The sequence below is a fragment of the Chlorocebus sabaeus genome, chromosome 5, assembly GCF_047675955.1.
Source record: "Chlorocebus sabaeus isolate Y175 chromosome 5, mChlSab1.0.hap1, whole genome shotgun sequence".
In the NCBI taxonomy this organism is placed as follows: domain Eukaryota; kingdom Metazoa; phylum Chordata; class Mammalia; order Primates; family Cercopithecidae; genus Chlorocebus; species Chlorocebus sabaeus.
This window is the reverse complement of record NC_132908.1, coordinates 18,857,701-18,882,435: the sequence shown is the minus strand read 5'-3', so window position 1 is coordinate 18,882,435 and position 24,735 is coordinate 18,857,701. Positions and strand designations below refer to the sequence as shown.

Sequence of the window (24,735 nt, the reverse complement as noted above, 5' to 3'; positions counted from 1 at the left end):
CATTAAACTATACACTTAAAATGGTTAAAAGGGTACATTTATGATATATGTATGTATATGTTTATGTATGTATGTGTATATATATGTGTGTGTGTATGTGTATATATATGGCTACGATTTAAAAAGAAACCTCCAGTGGCTTTTCACTTCATAGTAAAATCCAGAATCATCAAGATCCTTCCTGAGCTGCTCCTATTGGCTCTTTGACCTCAGCTCCTGACATCTTTCCCCTCACACCACTCCCTCCAGACCACTCGCCACTTTCTGTTCTTGGATCCTCTAGACAAGCTGCTCTGGTACCTTCCGCTGGCCACAAAACCCAGTCCGTAGCTGCTCTGGGAGTGCTCGACCATCTTGGGGGCCCCGGTGGTTCCGCTGGTGAAGTAGATGGCCAGCGGGTCTCGACTCTTTGTCCTCAGGCAGTTGTGCTCTGTAGGTGCCTCCCTGTAAAACGTAAAAACACTAGGTGGCGCTACCATAGTAAAAACAGTTAGCACCGGTAACATGTATAACAACAATACGACTACCGTTTCATAAACATCACGTGTGAGGTGCTGTGCTGAAAGCTCTGGCTTGGGTAACCTGCAATCACCTCATAGGGTAGGTACTAGCATTATAACCCTTTTGCAGACAAGGAAACTGAGGCTCAAATGGTTAAATAACTCACTCAAAAGAGCCCATGCTTTCTTACCAAGGTATGAGGACTTTCTGGTAGAACACACACATGTTCGTGTCTATAATTCTGCACATTTAGGCACAGCTTCCACCCCCACCCCAATTTCTAATAATTTAGAACTGTTTTCTAAAGGTTTCCCCCAGTATGAGGTTTTGAGATCTGGGTAATTCCCAAAGTTCTGAGATCTGGATGACCAGCTAATCCACTGGCTCTCATCCCTGGCTGCAACGTGAAGTCCCCTGGTAAATTTTTGGAAGAAACTTGTCTATCCACTCTGAACAAAATAAAATCGGAATCTTTGATGTTTTCTTAAATGCTTCTCAGTAATTCTAGTAACAACCAAAATTGAGAACCACTGATCTAGGCCCACCTGACAGCTCTTCAAAACCATATGGGCTGAATTTTTTTTTTTTTTTGAAACAGTGTTTCGCTCTTGTTGCCCAGGCTAGAGTGCAATGGCGCAATCTTGGCTCACTGCAACCTCCGTCTGTCTCCTGGGTTCAAGTGATTCTCCTGCCTCAGCCTCCCGAGTAGCTGGGATTATAGGCATGCGCCACCACGCCCAGCTAATTTTGTATTTTTAGTAGAGAAGGGGTTTCTCCATGTTGGTCAGGCTGGTCTCAAACTCCTGACCTCAGTTGATCCGCCTGCCCCGGCCTCCAAAAGTGCTGGGATTATGGGTGTGAGCCACGGCACCCAGGCCTATGGGCTGATTTTTTAAAAAAAAGATCCCCAGGGCTCTTGCTCATCTATGTCTGGTTAAGTAGGTCAGATGTGAGGCCTTGTCATCTGTATTCAAAACAGCACCCAGGTGAATCTGATGCAGCTGGTCTGTGGGGTGAGCATTCGTGACTCAATTGTTCAGGCCCCTGAGAGGCCCCTTTTGGGTTCTGGCTTCCAATCAGGACAAAGTCTCAAATTCTGAGAAGGGTTTCCACCAGGTCCTTGCTCTAAGGCAAATATGGTCTTGGCTCTGCCCAATCCTGACTTAACTACTTTTTAGCACCTTGGGCAAGTCACTTTAGTTTTCCAAGTCTCAGTTTCCTCATCTGTAAAACTGGGTTGAAGGGCACATCATAATGTCCTTTTCAGGGATTAAATAAGATGATGTCTTATCCATTATGGTGTTCTGAACACCAAACACAATGCTTGTCACGAAATAGACGTTCATTAAACCTTTGCTAGATGAATGAATGAAGGTGAAGGCTTACATAGCACAGTATCTAGGAATACACTAAGTACCCAATACATGGCCATAAGTTGATTATTAATTGACCACCTGCTATGTACTAAATGCACCATATAGGTTATTTCATGTACTCTGAACGGTAGCTCTAATAACCACTACCACCATTATAGAAGCAAATGAAGCACAGAAAAGCTGCTGACAAATCCAGCACTGACTGAATGAGCGACCTTGAACATTAAGGTGGTGACCAGGATTATGCTCAGGTCAGTCTGGCTGCCAAGGGGAGTGTTCCTCTCTGATTCACTCTGTGTGTGTGAAATCAGCAACGCATTTCATCTTTTGTTGCTTAAAGGGGGAATGACTTCATTTTTCTGCTGTTCTCCTGGAGAACCCCAATTCACCGGAGGAGTTCCCTGAAGTTCAACCAGCCCGGCCGACTGTCGCTGTCTGACACCAGCAGCTTGGTCTGGAGGGAGGGGCATTCAGCGCTGATGGCATCCACCCTTGGAGCTAGGGAGTCACTGGTGATAATGGACTTGGCCCTGGACGCCTGCAGCCGGTACTTGAGGTCCTTCTCCGTCAGCTGAGTGACACCCGGAATCATGACAACCCCTGGCATAAAACAGAAGGGGATGTTGACTGGATAGCAGGGAAGGTCTTGGGTATAGAGGTAAGAGATGAGGGCAGGAAGGGGCTGGGGAGGGTTGGAATGCCTGAGCTGGAAGAGGTAACAATAATAATAACAGCCTAAAAACCATAGCCTTCTGAATAAGTGCATGATCACTTATTCACTCAGCATCAGTGGAGGCTTGCTAGGCTCACTGTGGCCTCTTTCCTCCTCTGTTTCTCCGCTGAAGGAACCATTCTAAGAAGGTAATGTTTCACTGCCCTGGACATTCGTGACAACAGGAGGAGCTGTCCCCCTAACCTCCTGCAAGGGATAATATCACTAGTTCTTTTATTTCCTCTTTATCTGCCTTCCTTTGGCAGCTGAATGATGCTGTGATAATGAGAATCATAAAGTCTAAGAGTGAAACTAACATAGATTGGTTATAGGAGTCCCTCATCTATAACTGCATTGTTCAGGTAAAATTCTAGCAACTAAAGCAAGGCTCCCAAACCACGACCAGCAGAAAATAAGCTTGATTTGTCCCAGGACTTTTTAAACTGATAGATGCCAACATTAAAAGACAGGAGGATTTTTCATAAAAATCCAGAGTTTTCCATTACAAATCAGAAGTTCTGATAACACCGGTATTCATCCTGTCGTGGGAACATTTGGTTCGAGTTGAGAAGTGGCGACCCCATTTGATAAAGCATGTGATCTCCCGTTTGCCGCAGTCCTCACCACTCCCTACTGCCTTGCACTGACCTGCTTTTATCAATTACATCACTGTCTGGCCCCTATTACACAATCAAGTCTGTGACTGCTGGGCAAATAGGAAGTAAGCACAACTCCACATAGGGTTTATTTTTGCTCCATCTTCAAGACTCTGTGGACACCGCAAAGCTCTGGCAGGTTGTGTCTGATCCCAGCTAAAATTCCCAGCCGCCCTGCTTACTGACCTGTCCGCATGCAAGCCACACTGACCAGCCACCACTCCGGGAGCCGTGGGAGTACCAGCATCATTCTGTCCCCAGGCTGCAGGCCACATGCACCCCCCAGCACATTGGCTGCCTTCCTGGACTGCTTCCCCAGCTCCTTAAAGCTCCACTTGATCTCCTCTCCTGTGCCATTGACCCACCAGAAGGCAGGATTTGGGGGGCGGTGTCCAGCCTAGATGGTGGTGCAGGCAGAAAAAAAAATAGAAGTAATTTATTGAGAATTTTTGTTTGCTTGTTGCTGTTGTTTAATGTTTTATAATAGTTCATGTAAAATTCACAGGGTTCCAAAAGCAAAGCAATATGGAAAGGCACGCAATGAAAAGGCTTGCTCCCTTCCTTGTACCTATCTGCCCTGTTTTCCACTTCCTCTGCCTCACTAAGTAACCAATTGTATTAGTTTTTTGCATATCCTTCCATAGTTTCTTTAGGCAAACACAAGCATATATATTTTTTCTACTATCTTTTTAATGCAAAAGGTAGCACATGATTTACACTGTTTTCTGTTTTTCCCTTTTTTATTGAAATATAATTCAGGTACCATAAAAATCACCATTTTAAAGCACACAACTCACTGTTTCTTAATGCATTCACAAGGTTGTGTAACTATCACCATTCTCTAATTCCAGAACATTTTTGTTGCCCTAAAAAGAAACACTGTACAAATTAGCAGTCCCTCCCCATTCCCTCCTCCTCTAGCTCCTGGCTACCACTTATCTGCTTTCTGTCTCTATGGATTTGCATCTTCTGGATATTTCATATGAATGGTATCATACGATATGTAGCTTTATGTCTGGTTTCTTTCACTTTGTACAATGCTTTCAAGATTTATCTATGTCATATCATGAATTGGTATTACATTCTTTTGATGGCTGAATAATATTCCACTGTATAGATAGACCACATTTTGTTTATCCATTCATCAGTTGACAGACATTAGGGTTGGTTCCACTTTTTGGCTATTTTAAATAACATTGCTATGAGGATTTATGTACAAGTTTTTGTGTGAGCACATGTTTTCTATTGTCTTGGATATGTACCTAGGAGTACAATTCCTGGGTCAGTACTGTAATAACTCTATGTTAACTTTTGGAGGAACTGCCAAACTGTTTTCCATAGCACTGCACCATTTTACATTTCCATCCGGGCATGTTGGAGGGTTCTAATTCTCTGCATCATCTCCAACACTTGTTATTGCGCCTTTTTTTTTTTTTTGCCATGCCACTGGTTATGAAGTGGTATCTCCTTGTAGCTAGAATTTGCATTTCCCTAGTGAATAAAGATGTCAAGCATCTTTTCATGTGTCTATTGGCCATTTGTTTATATTCCTTAAGGAAATGTCTATTCAGATGCTTAGCCCATACTTTAATTGCATTATTTGTCTTTTTCACTGTTGAGTTTGAGTTCTTTAAGTGTGGTAGATACTAGACCCTTACCCAATATGTGATTTTTCAGATATTTTCTCCTATTCTGTGAGCTGTCTCTTTACTTTCATATACAAATACTATTAATTTTCATGAAGTCCAATTAATCTATTTTTTCTTTTGTTGCTTTTGCTTTAGAAACCATTGCCTAATCAGAGGTCACAAAGATATACTCCTATGTTTTCTTCTAAAAATTTTCTTACACTTTTTGTTTCTTCATTTAGGTCTTTGATACATTTTGAGCTAATTTTTGTATTTAATGTCAGGTAAGAGACTCAATTAATTCTTTTGCATGTGAATACCCAGTTGTGCCAGCATCATTAGTTGGAAAGACAATTATTTCATCCATTTAATTGTCTTGGTACCCTTGTTGAAAATCAATTGATCATAGATTTGTGGATTTATTTCTAGACTCTGAATTCATACCTATTTATCCAAGTCTATCTTTATGCTAGTGCCACACTGTCTTGGTTACTGTAACTTTTCAGTAGATTTGAAATAGAAAAGTGTTAGTCTTCTTTTTTTTTTTTTCCAAGATTGTTTTGGTCCCTGTGGGTCCCTTGCATTTCCATAGGAGTTTTTGAATCAGATTGTCTATTTCTGTAAACAAGTCTCCTAGGATTTTGATAAAGTTTGCATTAAATGTGCAGCTCCATTTGGGGTGCATTTTCATTTTAACAATATTAATTCCTTTAATCCATGAGCATGGGGTGTATTTCTATTTGTTTGTATCTTTTCCAGTTTATTTCAGTAATATTTTATCATATTCCGTGTACAAGCCTTATACTTCTTTGGTTAAATTTACTTATATGTATTTCATTCTTTTTGATGCTATTAGTAAATAAAATTATTTAACTTCATTTTTTATTGCTCCTTACTCAAGTATTGAATATTAAGTTATCTGTTCTTAAAATACAATGATGAAGCAGGGATTCCATAATAGTCACAGAGATATCCATTCAAACAATGGATTAAAATAAAAGGAAAACAATGAGTCACCAATCCCAAGCAACTCTGAATCCAACTGAGAAAACTCTATTATGTTTCAAAGCCCTTAATCCTCTGTGGTTGTGGCTTTGCTTTCTAGTTGCTCAGCTCCACCCTCTGGGCTCCCAATTCCACATTCTTGGCTAACAACTCTGCCCTAAACAATCTTTTCTTTTTCAAGAAGGGTGACACATGTTTGCAGCTAAGTAGCTTTAACCACCTGCTTCCTGCCTGTAGAATTTGGGGAGTCCAACAGCCTTCTTTTATATTTTCCTCTCTCTGTCCAGTACAAGATGGCAGTGTTTCTGCTGATATAACATTCTCAAGAAACTAATGGTTCTCTCATGTATGTCTCAGTGATTCATCCCATTAGAGAAGTAGCTCCTCCACGGATCTTTTCCACATAATCCCATCTCTATTGCTGGTTTCTGCCTCCATGACTGAAGGAACTCAGGAGCCCCATGTCTAATCTCTTTAAAAAGTTCTCTGTGACTTTTTGATACTTGAATTGCTGGCAAAAGACTGTCCAACCACACTCTTGGATTTCCCTTTGCAGCATACTTTTCTGACAGTGAATATCCTAACTTTAATGTCTTTTATAATATAAGAAGGCTGAGAATTGTTCAAACCACCAAGTTCTGGCTCTGTTTTTGCTTAACAATTCTTTCCTCTATCTCTTTCTTTCCTTTAGCGTTGTAATATAACCAGCAAGAAGAAATCAGGCCACATCTTCGACACTTGGCTGGGAAATCTTCTTAGCTAAATATCCAAGGTTATCCCTTATAAGTTCTTCTATTTATATAGCTCTAGGACGCTAGTCAGCCAAAATTTCTGCCACTATGTAATAAGGATCCACTTTCCTTCAGTTTCTGGTATTACATTTTTCATTTCCTTCTGAGTTTTTATCATCTGTGCCTTTAATGTTCATATTTCTACCAACAGTCTGTTCATGATTCATGGTTCATGATTCTTTAAAACAATACAAGTCTCATCTATCATGTTCCTCCTTCCTTTTTGAGGTCTTGTTCATTAATCATTAATATCTGCATTTCTACTAACAGTCTGCTCAAGGCAATCCAGGCTTTTTTCTGTGCTCCTCAAAATTCTTCAAGCCTCTACCCATCACCTAATTCCAAACCTACTTGCACATCCTTTGGTATTTATTACAGCTCTCATTGCTACTCTTGGTGCCAAAATCTGTATTGGTTTCGAATAATCCTATCTATTGCTGCTGTAATAAATTACCAAAAACTTAGTTGCATAAAGCAACACAAATATACAGCCTTATAGTTCTGGAGATAAAAAGTTCCAAATCAGTCTTGGTGGACTAACATCAAGGTATCAGAAGAATTGTTTTCCTACTGGATGCTTTAGTGGAGAGCCTGTGTCCTTGCATTTTCTAGTTTTTAGAGGCAATTCACATCCCTTGGATCATGGCCCCACATCACTCCCACCTCTGTTTTCATTGTCACATCTCCTTCTCTGACTCTGACCCTCCTTCCTTCTCATAGGGTACCTTATGATTATATTGGGCTCATCCAGATAATCCAGAATAATCTCATCATATGAATATCTTCAGTTATAATAATGTTTGCAAGGTCTCTTTTGCCGTGTAAGGTAACATACTCACAGGTTTCAGGGATTAAGATGTAAAAATCTTGGGGAAGGGGTGCATTATTTTGATAACCATAGCCATGCTATTTCAAGTTTCTGTGAGCATCTTGTAAATTTTTGTTAAAAACTATACATTTAAAATTACATCATTTGATTACTCAGGAAATCAGATCCCTCCCCCCCATCCATTCCCTGCAACTCCCCAGAGTTTGGTTTGTTGTTGCTGATTGTTGTTGTTTGTTTAGTGACTTTTGTGAACCTTTTCTGTGAAGTGTGCATTATTTGTTCTGTGTGGCCACTGAGATCTCTACTTGGTTAGCTTAGTAGTCATCTTATGATTAGACAGAAATTTCTTTAAATGCCTGAAACCAATAAATCTTCCAGTCTTTGGGTGGGTGTTGAGGCACACCTTTAGCATTCAGCCAGGCAATTAACAATCCTGCCTCAGTCTTAATCTCCTGCATGCTCAAACTCTCAGTCTGCCAGAAGTGAGAGCTTAGAGTTTCCTCAGATCTTTCCTAAGCATGTGCAAAGCCCTGGGAAAGAACACAGCCTTACTTAGGTGTGTTGATTTCTAGATTTCCAGGAATACAATATAATTTTTAAAGCTCCCATAGACATTAGATTCTCCAGCTTTTCTTTTTTCACTCTTTGGTGAGTCTATTGTTTGTCCCGCTGGTATCCATCACCTTAGGGAACAATGAAGCTATAATATTTGTCTGTAATTGTTTTGGACAAAAACCCCCAGGGAAAAGGCTTTTCTCATTGGTTGAGCTTCATGTTGATTCAAATACAGTTTTACAAGTAGGGTCTTCTAAAGAACCAATGGGCAGCTCAAATAATAACAGTTCTTCCTAAGTGAAGCTTTGAAAAAACTCCAACTCCATTCTGTCCCCTCTAATGGTTGCCATGATGCACAAGAAATGGAGGCTGTTATTTTTCAAGGCTACCGCATAGCTGGAAAGTCCTTATTCTACCATTTGTTCCTCACCTAATCCTGCTTGCTTGTTTTTATCATTAGGAGAAGTCTTCCAAGGATGCCCCTAGTATTGCAAAAAGAACTTAGATTTTTGTAGGCCATCAGGAATGGAGCATCCTGGCTTCATCTCTTACATGCACTTCTCATTTAATTCTCACTATTACTCTAAGTAGCATATGGTATGACTATCATTGTACAGATGAGAAAGTTGAGATCTAAAGAACTTAGGGCACTTGTCCAAGGTCACACTTCAAGTACATGGATGAACAGTGTCTATCCAACTGCAAAGCCTGCTTTTAAGTCTCAGTCATCCTCATACCACCTTTATAAGTTTCACTATATCTGCTGACAGTTAATTTTACTGTATCTACTAACAATGCCATTTACATCATATTTTTTCTTTAAACAATCTCATGTTATAATTAACATGAATACAATTCTTTGAATTAAATTTTATATGTCCAGTTTTGTATTCTCCAGCTTTTCTTTTTTCACTTTTTGGTGAGTCTATTGTTTGTCCCTACTGTTATCCATCACCTTAGGCAACAATGAAGTTAAACATTTGTCTGTAATTGTTTTGGACAAAAACCCCAGGGAAAAGGCTTTTCTCATCAGTTAAGCTTCACATTGGTTGAAATACAGTTTTATAAGTAGGTCTTCCTCTTATAAATGAAAAGTTAGTATCATGTAACACAAATAAAAAGTAACCATGAAATAGAGAGACTCAACAGACACAGATATAAGGGAAAATAAAGAAGAAAGCAGATGCACAGAGACACACAAATAAATCAGGGTTCTCTAATTCAATTCTATGTATCTGTTATGATCTGCAAAAAGCTTTGAACCTGAGCCCTATTCTTTCCTTATTTTATTTTGTTTTGTCTTATTTTATTTTATTTTTTGAGATGGAGTCTCGCTCTGTTGTCTAGGCTGGAGTGCAGTGGCATGATCTCAGCTCACTGCAACCTCTGCCTCCTGAGTTCAAGCAATTCTCATGCCTCAGCCTCCAAAGTAGCTGGGACTACAGGTGTGTGTCACCATGCCTGGCTAATTTTTATTTATTTATTTTATTTTTTTTATTTTTAGTAGAGCCAGAGTTTCACCATGTTGGTGAGGCTGGTCTTGAACTCCTGACCTCAGGTGATCTGCCCTTCCTGGCACCCCAAAGTGCTGGAATTACGGACGTGAGCCACCGTGCCCGACCTTCTTTCCTTATTTAGAAGAGAACCGCAAGACACTGAACAAGAGACATCAAAGAGTAGCAACAAAACAAAACTTCCTCCTTCAGTTGATGAACAACTAGAAGGGAATCGGAAGGGACATAACTGTCTCACTGTGTGATTTGGGCTCAAGAATGCAGGACACTTCAGAGAAGGAACAAGCATGTCTAAGGCTCACAACACTGACTCAGATTTTTTTTCCTAAGTCTCAAATGCTAACAGTTTACATTTTAGAACTAGCAAAATTCCCAGGTCCAAATTTTTTCATCAACATGTCTTGGAGTCTTGAGTCTCATTGTGGTACCTGAGGGCAGCCTCAGATGCCCCAGATGGACTCTAGGACAGAACAGGCTTCACCTCTTCCAGCCGACTCCACACATCCAGCACATCATGGGCAAAGTTGAAGTACTCAGGCACCGGCTGCCTTCCCAGGCTGATGGCTTCCCAGGTGGCCACGATCTTCTGAGGAACAGGTAGAGGTGTTGGCTGCCCACGAGACCCACAGAATCCCCTGGAGTTCCTCAGTACCTGGAGGACCAGGTGTCTCAACCATGGTCTCATGTGGGCGCCTCCTGTCTGTCACCAAAGAAAGGAAAGAGGGCATTGTCATATATTTTGGACTTTGGGGACAACACGAGGTTAGGAGAAACCTGTGGTCAGTGCTGACAGTGACTGTGGTCCCTACTGACTTGTAGAACAAACTCTCCACCTTCAGTCTCAGTTCTTCTATGTGATGGTCATTTCTCTCCTCTGACCCCGAGATCCGTCCTTTTGACCTCTCACTGACTGTGGGCCTCTGGGTCAGAAATCAGAGCCCACTTCTCAAGGTTCAGTACTTCAAAGGGAATCCCTCAAAAAGCCTTTGGCCAATCCTGAACTGACCTTACAAAGTTGAAGACAGCTCTAGGGCAGCACTGTCCAATAGAGATAGAATGTTAGTCACCTGTGCAATTTACAATGCTCTACTACTTCCATTAAAAAAAGTAGAAACAGAATCCCAGCACTTTGGGAGGCCGAGGCGGGTGGATCACGAGGTCAGGAGATCGAGACCATCCTGGTTAACCCAGTGAAACCGCGTCTCTACTAAAAAATTCAAAAAAAAAAAAAAAAAAAAAAAAAAAAAACTAGCTGGGTGAAGTGGCGGGCGCCTGTAGTCCCAGCTGCTCGGGAGGCTGAGGCAGGAGAATGGCATGAACCTGGGAGGCGGAGCTTGCAGTGAGCTGAGATCCGGCCACTGCACTCCAGCCTGGGCGACAGAGCGAGACTCCGTCTCAAAAAAAAAAAAAAAAGAAAAAAAAAGAAAAGTAGAAACAGGTGAGATTTATTATAATAATACATTTTATTTAACCAGATAGAGCCAAAGTATGACCATTTCAATGCATAGTCAATAGACGAATAAATTGGTAAAGAGATATTTTACATACGTTTACTTATTTTTTGTTTTTTTTGGTACTAAGTCCTCAAAATCTGATATAGATTTTACCCTTACAAACACGTGTCAATCTGGACTAGCCACACTTCAAAGGCTCAAAAGCCACAAGTGGCTGCTGCATGGCATGATGTGCTTTTAGTGTCTTTTTAATTTTTTAAATTTTTAAAAATTAATTTTATTTTCAAAATTTTTATTATTGTTATTTTTGAGACAGTCTCACTCTGTTGTCCAGTCTAGAGTACAGTGGTGCCATCACAGCTCAATGCAGCCTCGAACTGAAGCAGTCCTGCCACCCCAGCCTTCCTACAGCTGGAACTGGGCACTAGCCACCACGTATGGCTAAATGTTTTAAAGGTTTTTTTGTAGAAACAGGATCTCACTGTGTTGCCCAGGCAGGGCTTGAACTCCTGGCCTCAAGTGATCCTTCCAACTCAGCCTCCCAAGTGCTGGGATTACAGATGTGAGCCACTGTGCCCAGCCCAGTTTTAGTGTCTTGCTATTCAAAGTGTGATCTGGGGACCAGCAGATGGGGCCCCACCCTACACCTGTAGAATTAGAATCTGCAAGTTAACAGGATGTTCAGATGTTAAAGTTAACATGTTAAAGTTTGAGAGACACTGGCCCGGGAGCTGCATGTGACCTCAGTTTCAGTTTCCTTGCATTAAATTCCTCTTAGTAATAATAATAACAAAATATGGTAATAACAAAATGTGGTAATAACAACCAACAAGAATAATGTGGCACAACAAGAAAAACCGTAACAGCTACAGTCTATCGAAGGCCTACTGTGTACCAAGCATTTTAAAAGTGCTTATAGGCATTATTTCATTAAATCTTTATAACAGCTCTATGCTGTGAATGTTATTTTCTCCATTTACAGATAAAGAAAGTGAGGCTTAAGGGGAAAAGTGACTTTCAGGTTTCACCTCCTGGAAAAACATAGGCCCCAGCCTCTGCTTTGGCCACCAGGCCTAGGCCTGCGCCTCAGAGACTTCCTTTCTCTGACACACCTCTCCTGCCCCTCACCTCCCCTGAACTCTGCCCCAATCCTTTCCTCAGTCTCCCACCCCTGGATTCCTCAGGCACCTAAACAGCTGATAATTTAGAATCCCCAGGCCTCCTTCCCATTCCCGGACACCATTTCGAATGTCACTTCCTGGTTTAATCGGCAAAGGCCTCAGAGGCAGCTGACACCTTCGGCTGAAAACTTTCTTTCCAAATTACCTTGCTCTTGAACCAAAGTAATGCAAAAGGTCTCTGTTTTCTGCTTCAGCTGAGCGGAGCAGACCTGAATGCCTGTAAACACTGGGCTCCCTCAGAAAACAGCCTCCCACAGGGAACTTCGGCCCCAAATGCAGCCAAGAGTGGGCAGAGCCAGAACCCAGCAGCTGACACAGTGGCTTTAACTGGTCAGGGTGCGCTGAGCCAGTGAAAATGGCCTCCTGCCAAGTTTGCTCAGTACTCACAGTGGCTGGAAGATCAGACCTCAACTGTCATGCCTGGTGGGTGCACCGAAACTGGTGGATAGATTCCCTAAAAATTCAAGTTGCCGTCTAATCAGAAAAAGCAACAGGAAGATTATGATGTTTTAACAGAAAAGGTACAAGAGTGATAATAATATAAGTCAGACTCTGTTTCTTTTCTGCTTAAACCCTCCAATAGATACAGAGAGAACAGAGGAGTGGTCCCAGGGAATGGCTCTAAGGCATCCCTTTGAAGTCACAGAATTGCTCTAAATTTGGATTGTGGTCATGACTGCACGACTCTGTAAATTTACCGCAAAAAATAGTAATAATAATTGTACACTGCCAAAAGAAGTTTTTTGGGTGTTTGTTTGTTTGTTTGTTTGTTTTTTGAGACAGGCTCTTGCTCTGTTGCCCAGGCTGGAGTGCGGTGGTGCAGTCTTGACTCACTGCAACCTCCACCTCCTGGGTTCAAGCGATCCTCCCACCTCAGCCTCCTGAGTAGCTGGGACGATAGGCACGCACTACCACGCCTGGCTAATTTTTGTATTTTTTTGGTACAGATGGGGTTTCAACATGTTGACCAGGTTGGTCTCAATTCTTGACCTTAAGTGATCTGACCACTGTGGCCTCCCAAAGTGCTGGGATTGTAGGTGTGAGCCACTGCACCTGGCACAAAGGTGTTTTTTTGAAAAAGCTTCCTACAGTTCCCTGTCTCACTCACAGTCCAAGCCAAAGTCCTGACAATTGCCGGGTGCGGTGGCTCACGCCTGTAATCCCAGCACTTTGGGAGGCCGAGGTGGGTGGATCACGAGGTCAGAAGATCGAGACCATCCTGGCTAATACGGTGAAACCCTGTCTCTACTAAAAATACAAAAATTAGCCGGGCGTGGTAGTGGGCGCCTGTAGTCCCAGCTACTCTTGCGGGCACCTGTAGTCCCAGCTACTGGGGAAGCTGAGGCAGGAGAATGGTGTGAACCCGGGAGGCGGAGGTTGCAGTGAGCCGAGATCACGCCACTGCATTCCAGCCAGAGACACAGCAAGACTCCGTCTCAAAAAAACAAAAACAAACAAACAAACAAAAAGTCCTGTCAGTTGCCTACAGGGCCCCACAGGAATTCCCGCGAGTTTTTCTCCTCAAAGCCCCATCTCACTCTGCTCCAGCCATACTGGTCTTTTTGTTGTTTGTTCTCTGAAGTTCCTTTTAAATTATTTTTAATTTTTGTGGGTACATAGTAGGTATATACATTCATGGGTTACATGAGATATTTTGATACAGGCATGCACTGCGTTAGAACTACACCAGGGTAAATGGGGTGTCCATCACCTCAAACATTTATCCTTTGTGTTACAAACAATCCAATTATACTATTGTAGTTATTTCAAGTGTATGGTTAAATTACTCTTGATGATAGTCATCCTATTGTGCTAGCAAATACTAGGCCTTATTTATTCATTCTTACTACTTTTTTGTACCCGTTCACCATCCCCCTTCTCCTCCAACTCCCTGCAACACTTTCCAGACTCTGGCCACCATCCTTCTATTGTCTCCATGAGTTCATTTGTTTTCCTGTTTAGCTCCCACAAGTAAGTGAGAACAGAATGTTTGCTTTCTATGCCTGACTTGCTTCCCTTAACGTAGTGACTTCCAGTTCCATCCATGTTGTTGCAATGACAGGGTTATGGGTGTCCTATGGAGAGGACGCGGAACCATTAACTGCCCTTCTTTGCAGTGATTCAAACATCACACCGGATTTTTATCCGTCACTGTGTGTTGTTCCCCTGTGACTCTGTCTTATTTCCTGGCCTGGCCAGTTTGGCTCATTTCCACGCAGGCAGCTCCTCTCCCTTGCTGCCAAGCTTGGCCACAGGGAACCATCTTCTGGGCCTTCAGTGTCCACTTGCTCAGCATTCAGTCCTCTACTGCAGCCCAGGATACAAGCTCATCCTGAATCTCCAGCCAGATCTAAAGATACAATCTCTACCCTCAGTAGGGTGTACGGACTGTTGGATACTATCTATTTTTCCGGCAGTCTAATCTCAGTATCACTACTCTCCATCAGTACTTTTTAAAAGGATATATAATCATAAGACACGGCAAATGTTTCGTAAATGTTCAATGAAAGAACTGGATGCACTTTATAGATAATATAATCACAATTTTATTTTTAAAAAGTATATATTAAGCCCATACATAACAAACTATGAATGTTTCTCTAAGTAAGATGATGTATGATTTTAATTAACTCATTTTTTTCTGTATATTCTATGTTTTATAAATGAAATCCTGTTCTTTTCTAATCAGAAAGAAATTAATGTTATTTTATAAAAAGAAACTTTAAGTGGGGCACAGTGGTTCACGCCTGTAATCTCAGCACTTTGGGAGGCCGAGGCGGGTGGATCACCTGAAGTCAGGAGTTTGAGACCAGTTTGGCCAACATGGTGAAACCTCGTCTCTACTAAAAATACAAAAATTAGCCGGCCGTGGTGGTGCATGCCTGTAATCCGAGTTACTCAGGAGGCTGAGGCAGGAGAATTACTTGAACTCAGGAGGTGGAGGTTGCAGTGAGCCAAGATTGCACCACTGCACTCCAGCCTAGGCAAGAGAGCCAGACTCTGTCTCAAAAAATAAAATAAAAAAATAAAGAAGCAGCAGCTTTATCGGTAAATGAGTATCACCATGAAAGTGTCTATGTTATGCCAAGAAACAACTAACTGTGTGCAAGAGTGAAGGAAAGTGAATAAAGGCCATTTGAGATAATAACCCAAGTGTTTTAGTTTGTGACGAAAAGTTGACAAGCGTGAAAGATGTCAAAATAATACATGCCAGAGTAGATGGTTGATTTGGACAGGGGAGAAAAAAGAGTCAAACATACCCCAGGAATTATGTACAAACACAGCATCCAGAAAAGGAATAATTGGCAAGAAAAGTTGAAAGGGACATGATGAGTTCAGATTAAGACATTCGGGTATTCAATGAGTGTGGTTCAACCAAAAAGAGCTTTTCTAACAGGCAGATGGAAAACAGTCTTAATAGTAAATGCAATCAGTTGATGAAATCCAGGGGAGTAAATGAGGGAGTAACTTATAAAGGGGAATATTTGAACTCATGCATTTAAACAAGCCAACAAAAGTATAGAAGTTGAGTATGGAAAGAGAAGAGCGGGACCACGTGCCGTGGCTCACACCTGTAATCCCAGCACTTTGGGAGGCCGAGGCGGGCGGATCAATGAGGTCAGGAGTCTGAGACCAACCTGGCCAACACGGTGAAACCCCGTATCTACTAAAAACACAAAAATTAGCCAGACGTGGTGGCACGTGCCTGTAGTCCCAGCTACTCAGGAGGCTGAGGCAGGAGGATCACTTGAACCCTGGAGGTGAAGGCTACAGTGAGCGGAGATGGCGCCACTACACTGTCTCAAAGAAAAAGAAAAGAGAGAGAAGAGCAAAGCTCTAGGACTAAAACCCACAGATGTTGAAATTTAGTGAAATGAATGTTAATCATCTCCATTAGTATTTAATAAGAGTTGGGCAGCAGATAGCCAAGTTGCAAACTCTGACAATAGTAACGATGCTAATAATATCAACAGCCTTTTCTTTATTCATTCTACAAATATTTATTGAGCACCTATCACCTGGTAAGTAAATTATGTGCAATTTAGAAGATAATTAATACTATGAAGAAAAATAAAACCTAGAAGGATGATGAGGAACGCCTGAGACGGGGATGGGGCCCTTACAAGTTTAAATGAAGTGGCCAGGAAAGGCCCAACTGTGGGAGTGAGATTTGGGCAAAGACTGGAACAAGCTAAGAGGGTGAACCTTGAGTTTACCTGGGTAAAGAGCCTCCCTAGCAGGGAAAACCACAAGTGCAGAGGCCCTGACATTGTATTGAAGGACTGGCAGGGACACACCAGTGTGGCTGGAGCAGGGTGAGTAGAGATCTTTCTCCCCGAGGAGATGAGGCCAGGGTGGTGATGGGTGAGGGGGCTGCTGCCTTCTAGGTACCGAGCTGCTCATTTTGCATAAATCATCTTGTTTTATCCCATCCCCCTCTCAGGCGTTCCTCATCATCCTTTCAGGTTTTATTTTTCTTCATAGCCTTCATTATCTTCTAAATTCCACACAATTTACTTTGCTAACAACACCCCTCTGAGTTAGATGCCATGTTACAGGCATGGAAACTGAACCTCAGAAAGAGTAAGTCACATTCTCAAGACCCTACAGCTGTTCAAGACAGAGCTGGGATTCAAATTCCAATCTATAGGCACTGAGTTCAGAGCCCTCCTGGGCCATATCCAGCACCCCACAGTGAGTTTTGTTTATGGCCCTTCAAGTGAACTCAGCCAGGGCTGCCAGGCAGGGCACCCTCTTACTCAACAATGACCCATTCTTCTCCAGGGTCACCCCTGGTGCTCTAGAACCCCAGAACTCAGAACTGCTGCTGAGGCTGCTGTGGCCTCTGTGTGCCCACGAAGGGACTTCATTTCTGCCTGTGGATTTCTTTAGAATGCCCAGCCATCTGCGGGTCCTGCCCTGATCACAAGGAGAAGCCAGGAGCCTCCTCTTCAGGCTACAACCTCCCTTCTTAAGGGCCGCAGTTTGTGGCCCTGCCCCCAGCACAGCCCCAGCTCCGCCCCAGTAACCCTGGGAATGGCCTTGGCTTCCTGCAGGTAGGAGCTTCAGTGAAAATGGGAAGTCTGACTGATGGGCCCTGCCTTGGGAGGCTTTTCTCTGCCAGGTGTCACCAGTTTAAGGTTTAAGTGTGGGTTTTGGTACAGATGGCTACACATTAGGATCAACTTGAGGACTTTAAAAAAATAGTAATAATGCCCAGACTCACCCAACCCCAGACTAATTAAATTAGAACCGATTGGGTTTGAGCTTGAACATCAGCATTTTCTATTAAACCCTCCAAGAGATTCTCAGCATAGTCATGGTTGAGAACCACTGAAATGAACCATGGATGGGGTTTGCTGTGTAAGAATTAAATTAGGCCACTCGTTCATTCATTCAACAAACATTCATTGAGCTCTAAATCTGGTGCAGGCACTGTTCTGGAGGCGAGAAAACAGCTGTGAACAACGGTATTTACATTATAAAGTTCAAAACGACGACAACAAAGTACACTCAGAAATAATAATACAAAATACGATGCAAACAGTGGTGGTATGGCAGAGCGTGCTGAAAGCTGAGATGGGGTGAGACAGAGCAGCCCGGGAAGACCCTTCTGATAGCTTGGATTTAAGCCAGGACCCAAAGAACCAGAAAAGGCTGGCGATGTGAGGGAAGGGTGCCCCAGGGAGAGGCAAAGGCCCCAGGTAGGATGTGCCTGGAAAAGGGAAGAGGCCAGTGTGGCTCCCCAGAGTGCAGGAGGAGAGAGAGAGAGGAGGGCGATAAGGCCAGATGGGTCCAGAGCCAGTGGGGCCTGGTAGACCACAGAGAACGGTTTGGCTGGTGTGTGGTTTCGTGAATGGATTGTTAAAAAAAAGAGACAGAAACTTTTTTTGCACAATATATAAAAGTGAGCACCTTTTAATAGGCAGAGTGGTGTGATGGAATTCCTGTGTCAAAAGGAAATCTCAGCCGGGCGCAGTGGCTCACAGCTGTAATCTCAGCACTTTGGGAGGCCCAGGCAGATGGATCACCTGAGGTCAGGAGTTCAAGACCAGCCTGGCCAACATGCTGAAATCTCGTTTCTACTAAAAATACAAAAATTAGCTGGGCATGGTGGCGGGTGCCTATAATCCCAGCTACCAGGGAGGCTGAAGCAGGAGAATCGCTTGAACCCAGGAGGTGGAGGTTGCAGTGAGCCAAGATCATGCGATTGCACTCCCGCCTGGGCAACAAGAGCAAAACTCCGTCTCAAAGAATAAAAATAAAAATAAAGGAAATATCTGATTGTTGTGTGGGCAATGGGTTGAGGTGAAGCGCAAAGAGTAGAAGCAGAGGCGGGATCAATGAAGAGGTTGCCACACCCTCCTGGCAGGAAACCAGGGTGACTGAGACACGGGGTCTCTCCACGGCATACTGGTGGAGGGAATGCACACAGTTGGCACTTAGCACAATATGGCTGGTGACCGGCCCCTCGATTTTGGCTATTCTCATTAATAAAAGTTTCCCATCACAGTCACTCTCCTCTGAGTAGCGGGTAGGGAGCCGATGTTGGAGCTGAGCTTGGACTTTGTGAGGCTGGGGAGATTGTGCTGGGGGACACAGCAGACCCACAGCGGTGTCAGGCTAGAGAAGCAGGTGCCCGGAGAACCAAGGGCCAAGGCTGAGAGAATAAAGGGGCAGGTCAGGGCAGGCTGGAGGTAGGATGGCTGAGAGCACAGTCCCAGGGCTGGACCAGGGTGGGCGCTACAGTCTCTGGGGAGCCCTGGGGTATTGCAGAGCTGAGCCAGGTATTGTGGGAGAGATTGGGAGAAAAAACAGGAGCAGGGCAGAGAGAGACTATTTCTCCCACACTCCCAGAAATGCAAATGCAATAGTTCACTTCTTTGCTTCCCTTAGTCAAATGTCAACTTCTAAATGAAGCTTTCCCGTGGTCACCCTATTTAAAATATCGGCTGGGCACGGTGTCTTATGCCTGTCATCGCAGCACTTTGGGAGGCCGAGGTGGGTGGATCACCTGAGGTCAGGAGTTCCAGACCACCCTGGCCAACAGGGCGAAACCTTGTCTCTACTGAAAATACAAAAATTAGCCGGGCATGGGGGCATGTGCCTGTAATCCCAGCTACTCCTGAGGCTGAGGCAGGAGAATCCTTTGAACCAGGGAGGCGTAGGTTGCAGAGAACCGAGATCACACCACTGCATTACAGCCTGGGTGACAGAGTGAGATCTTGTCTCAAAAAAAAAAAAAAAAAAAAAAAAAAAGAAAAAAAGAAAAAGAAAAGAAAAGAAAATATCAACACTCCTCCCCAACTCTATCACTTTTGAATCTTCTGTTATCCACCTTTTCTCCTTTGCATTACCATCATCTGACACACTGTTGATCACATCTATTTATCTCACTGTGTTTCCCACCACTAAGATGCAAGGAATATTGTTTGTATTCCTGGCACCTAGAATGGTACTTAACATGTTTTAAGACTTCAAAAATGTTTGATGAATGAATGAGTGAGTGAGTGAGTGAGTGAGTGAGTGAGTGAACAGGAGCTGTGACTGGCTCCGTGGAGCCAGAGGGAAGTCTGGTGGCCAGAGTCTGACCGTGGAGGGCTCTCTTTGCCAGGCAGTGGGGCTTGGTCTCCGTCCTGTTCCACCTGAAGCACTGGAAACATTTGAGGCTCATAACCCAGCCCGCCCAGGTTAGCGGGAAACCTGACACCTCCCACTACCCCTTCCTTGATCAGGAACCCAGCGAAACACTCTGTCAAAGGCCTGGGAGGCGAGGGCGTGAGGACGAGCCCGCTGTAGCCCCTCCTGCCTAGCTTTTGCTCAGAGGCTCAGCCCTCCACAGTGGTTGAGCTGGGCCCGTGGTTCAGCTCTGTACCCTGAAGGAGTCCAGCTGACTCAAGGTCTCCTCTGTCCTCCAGTCTCCTCTGTCCTCCAGCAAGTGCCATCCAGACTCCTCAGAGAGGGTCTCACAACCTTGAATTTCAAGGTTTCTTCTCTGAAGGTCCCTTGGGGCTTTTGCAATCTGGCTCCCTCCTGCCAGCCAAGGGATACTGGGCACTGAGGAGGTTTGGAAGGTTTGAAGGGACTATCAGGCCTAGAATGGTTCTGGGTGACCCTTACGTTTATATCACAATGAAGGGGTTATTCAAGTGCTTTTCTGTAGAATAAAAACTAACTCTCTAGTACTTTGATGTCTCCAGCTAGGCAAAGAATTCTTAGGCAGCCATTTCTCTCACAAGTAAGTGTATCAATGAACAAATAAACAAGCAAGTAAATTATTTCTAAGAACAAGGGTTCCACCTGATAGTCATCATGGCTGTACCAGGCTCAGTCCGGGCTGGTAAGTGGCATGTCACCTGGTGAATCCTGGGACCCTGAGATCATTAGGGACTCAAGGCTGAGCTGACGCTGATGAGCCTTTAGACTGAGACACAGATTTAAATGGTCTGTATCATTCAGCTGTCCAGAAAACCAGGTTATCCACCTGCCTCTCTTCCTTTTCTCCACTTGCCCTTTGTTGGTTTCATTTGACCATATGCTTCTCAAGCTACAAACTGAATGATAGATTTACCTGGGAAAGGCTTATGAGACAAAACAATCAATGACAATTCATGGATTTCATTCAGGTCCTGATTTAAACAGACTTAAAATTTATGAGGCCATCAGGGTAATTCGCACACTGTCTAGATATTTGAGGATATGATGACATTATTGTGCATTTCATTAAGTATGATAATAGTATTGTGGTTATTGTGTTGTTTTGAAAAATCCTTATCTTTTAAATGTTTATAATAAAATATTTATGGGTGAAATGACATGATTCCCAGAACTGGATTCAAAATAATCCAGGGCAGAGAGTTAAGAATATAAATAAAATAACATTGGTCATGACTATAAGTGAAGTTGAGTGATGGGTACCTTGGGGGTACATTACACCATCTCTCTGTTTTTGTACACGTTCAAATTTCCCAAATAGAAGTTGAAATAAAGCAAAAGAGTCATCTGGGGAGCTTTTGAAACATGTAGGTATCTAGACCCCATCCTGGGCAATTCTGAATTAATTGGTCTGGAGTGAGATTGAGTGTCAGTGTTCTCCTAAAAGCTCCCCAGAGGATTTTCATGTGTATCCAGGGTTAAAAAGAGCTAATCAAGCAAAAAAGAAAAAAAAAAGATAATCTGATTCCATTTATATTTAAAAATATACATTCAGGCCGGGAGTGGTGGATCATGCCTGTAATCCTAGCACTTTAGGAGGCCGAGGCTGGCAGATCACTTGAGGTCAGGAGTTCAAGACCAACCTGGCCAACACGGTGGAACCCCATCTCTACTAAAAATACAAAAATTAGCTGGGTGTGGTGGTGGGCATCTGTAATCTCAACTACTTGGAAGACTGAGGTGGGAGGATCACTAGAGTGAGCCTCTGGAACCCAGGATGTGGAGGTTGCAGTGAGCTGAGACTGTGCCACTGCACTCCAGCCTGGGTGACAAGAGCAAAACTCCATCTCAAAAAAAAAAAAAAAAAATATATATATATATATATATATATCTTTCTATATATATCTCTCTCTATAGATATAGATATATTCAAAGGTATGTTTATATAGGTATTTTCAATATCTGTAAGGATTCATTCCATACTTCTAAGAGTCACTTTCTCAGCAGTGAGAGAATGGAAGAGATTTTTACTTTCCTCTTGACATTTGTATTGTATTGCTTGAAACTTTTACAAGTGTGTATTATAGTGATGACTTTTTAAATATTTACACTTGATAAAATGTGTTCAAAAATTAAACAGCGTACACTGCAAGGTAGTGAGCTTCCCTTCACAGGGGCATTCAAGCAGGAGCTGGAGGAAGGTGAAGCGGGGACATTGTGGGCAGAAGGATTCCTGGGGGGTTGTGATGGGGGATTGAACGAGTTATCTCTGAGATCCAGAGGCTCACCCGAGGACTCTGAAATGGGACCTCATCTCTGCACAAGTCTCACCTCCTGGCTGGGAAGTCAGCGGGCTTGAGCGGTCTGCGTTTGCTTCGCATCCAGCTGCTGCCAGTGGGTTCTTGCTGCTCTAAGGTTCCCCATACAGTCACCACTGGGCCTGAGGTTGACCTAATACTTTGCTTCTTCTCCAGGGCTGCTGCCAAGCTGCAGGCATTGCTGGGAGACAATGCCCAGGCCACATTCACCCTACGTGGACCGGCTGGACAAGGACAGGGGATTGATGACGTGGGGCTCCACCACCTGTGTTGATAAGGTCTCTGTTCCTTCTCCGGCCCCTGCAGGACAGCCATGGACCTGCTCTGGATGCCCCTGCTGCTGGTGGCCGCTTGTGTCTCTGCTGTCCACGGCTCACTGGAGGTTAACGCCGGTGTTTCCAGCATCCACATAACCAAACCTGTGCACATCCTGGAGGAACGCAATCTCCTAGTGCTAACGCCCGCTGGCCTGACCCAGATGCTGAACCAGACCCGCTTCCTCATGGTGCTATTCCGTGAGTGTCCCCATCCTGGGTGAGGGATGATAGATGGGATGAGGCCTGCCTCCTTGTGCCTGGGGGCCAGAAGAGTTTTATATATTGCTAAACACATAAGAACACATATTATTTAAAACAGACATTTAATATATATAGACAGCATCATCTCCAATCTCCAGACGAGAATACTCCAGGGAGATTAAGCAAATTGCAATATATTATGCCATCCCTCCAGTCTTGGATTTGTATGTGGCTCCTCTGTCCCACTGAAGAGGAGCCAGGCTTTAACCCCAGGTGTCTATATTATTCTGAGCCTCAGTCTTTCTCCTCCATAAAATGGGTGTGAACCTAATGACACACTGGATTATAGTGAAGATTAAATGAGATGTGGTAAGTTCCTGGAATACCACCAGAGAGAAATAAAGGATGGCAGCCTGGGGCAAGCTCTTGAGACAGGAATTTTTAGACCGTCACTTTTTTGTTTGTTTTGAGACAGGGCCTTGCTCTGTCACCCAGGCTGGAGTGCAGTGGCACAATCCAAGCTCACTGCAACCTCCGCCTCCTGGATTCAAGCAATTCTCCTGCATCATGCACCCGAGTAGGTGGGACCACAGGTGCCCCCCACCACACCCGGCTAATTGTTGTAATTTCTATATTTTCAGTAGAGACAGGGTTTTACCGTGTAGGCCCAGCTGGTCTCGAACTCCTGACCTCAAGTGATCTGCCCACCTTGGCCTCCCAAAGTGCTGGGATTACAGGCATGAGCTACTGCACCCGGCTGAGACCATCACTTTTGCTATCAGATTTGCAGGCCTGCTTTTGTTCTTTGGACATTTTTCATCAGCAGACATTTTGGGGGACAGAGCAGGCTGCTTCTTCCTGAGGCATTGGGACCGAGCCACGCCCTGGGACAGAATGTCAGGGATTTTCATAACAACTTCCCCATAGTGAGCATTCATGGCGTGCCAGGCACTGTCCTAAGCGCTTCATTAAATGTGACATCATTCGATCCTCACGACCCCGTGTGGTGGGTACGATTCATCTCCCTATCTGATAGTTGAGGAAACAGAAACTCAGAAAGGATCAGGAATTTTCCCAAGGTCACACAGCACAAGTAGAGACCACAGACCCCATGTTGTACCATGCTTTATATGGCAGGATTTAGAGAATTAGACTGCAGGTGTGAACACTGGATTGGAATCCTGTGTTCAGAGCCGCTCCTGGAAAATGGCTGGCTCTGTGTCAGTCCCCAAGGCCTGCTTCCAGGACGTGCCTGCCCAGCACTAGGTTCCCAGAGGCTCGGCAGAGCCTAAGGTTCCAAGGCAGATCAGGGCAGGGGAGGCAGGGTGCCTTTGCCTTCTTGGTTTTCACCTGCTTCCCAAGCTGCCCCTCCACCACACTCGCCTTTGCTCCTCCTTTCGGCTGTTGTTCTGAGATAGCCCTATCTCCCTTCTCTGTGTGCTGCCCTCTGACCACAACCATTTACAGACTCCCTTTTATTTCTACTCCAATGAGTGCAATGTAGTGAGATAAGGTCAGCTTCAGAGGTTCACAGTCCTACGTTCAAAGGCTGAGTTCTGCCACTTACTAGCCTGGCGGCCTTGGGCTGGTGACCTTGAGCATTCTGAACTTCTGTTTACTTGACTGTAAAATGGGGAATTTAATAACATTTATAGGCCAGGCGTGGTGGCTCATGCCTGTGATCCCAGCACTTTGGGAGGCCGAGGTGGGAGGCTCTCTTGAGCTCAAGTGTTCAAGACCAGCCTGAGCAACATGGCAAAACCCCACCTTTACCAAAAAGAAAAATACAAAATCAGCTAGGAATGGTAGCACACACCTGAAATCCCAGCTACCTGGGAGGCTGCGGTGCGAGAATCGCTTGAGCCCAGGAGGTCAAGGCTGCAGTGACCCGTGATCACACCACTGCACTCCAGCCTGGCTGACAGAGCGAGGCCCTGTCTCAAAATAAATAAATAAATAAATAAATAAATAAATAAATAAATACGTACATACATAAAATTTATAACTCCTAGGGTTATTGTGGGGATTAAGTGAAATCATG

The 24,735-nt window shown here is 43.9% G+C and overlaps 2 protein-coding genes across 2 annotated transcripts in view; one reads left to right on the top strand and one right to left on the bottom strand.

The window, feature by feature from the left end:
* ACSM5 (acyl-CoA synthetase medium chain family member 5) overlaps positions 1-12,480 on the bottom strand; it is a 30,743-nt gene extending 18,263 nt beyond the window's left edge. The window contains 5 exon segments of the mRNA XM_007987164.3: positions 301-444; positions 2,267-2,477; positions 3,432-3,642; positions 10,049-10,267; positions 12,348-12,480. Of these exon segments, the coding sequence (XP_007985355.3) occupies positions 301-444; positions 2,267-2,477; positions 3,432-3,642; positions 10,049-10,252 (770 nt within the window). The 5' untranslated portion in view covers positions 10,253-10,267; positions 12,348-12,480.
* Positions 12,481-22,433: 9,953 nt separating this feature from the next.
* PDILT (protein disulfide isomerase like, testis expressed) overlaps positions 22,434-24,735 on the top strand; it is a 39,746-nt gene continuing 37,444 nt past the window's right edge. Inside the window, exon 1 of the mRNA XM_007987149.3 lies at positions 22,434-22,691. Within this exon, the coding sequence (XP_007985340.3) occupies positions 22,490-22,691 (202 nt within the window). The 5' untranslated portion in view covers positions 22,434-22,489. The remainder of the gene's footprint in view (positions 22,692-24,735) is intronic.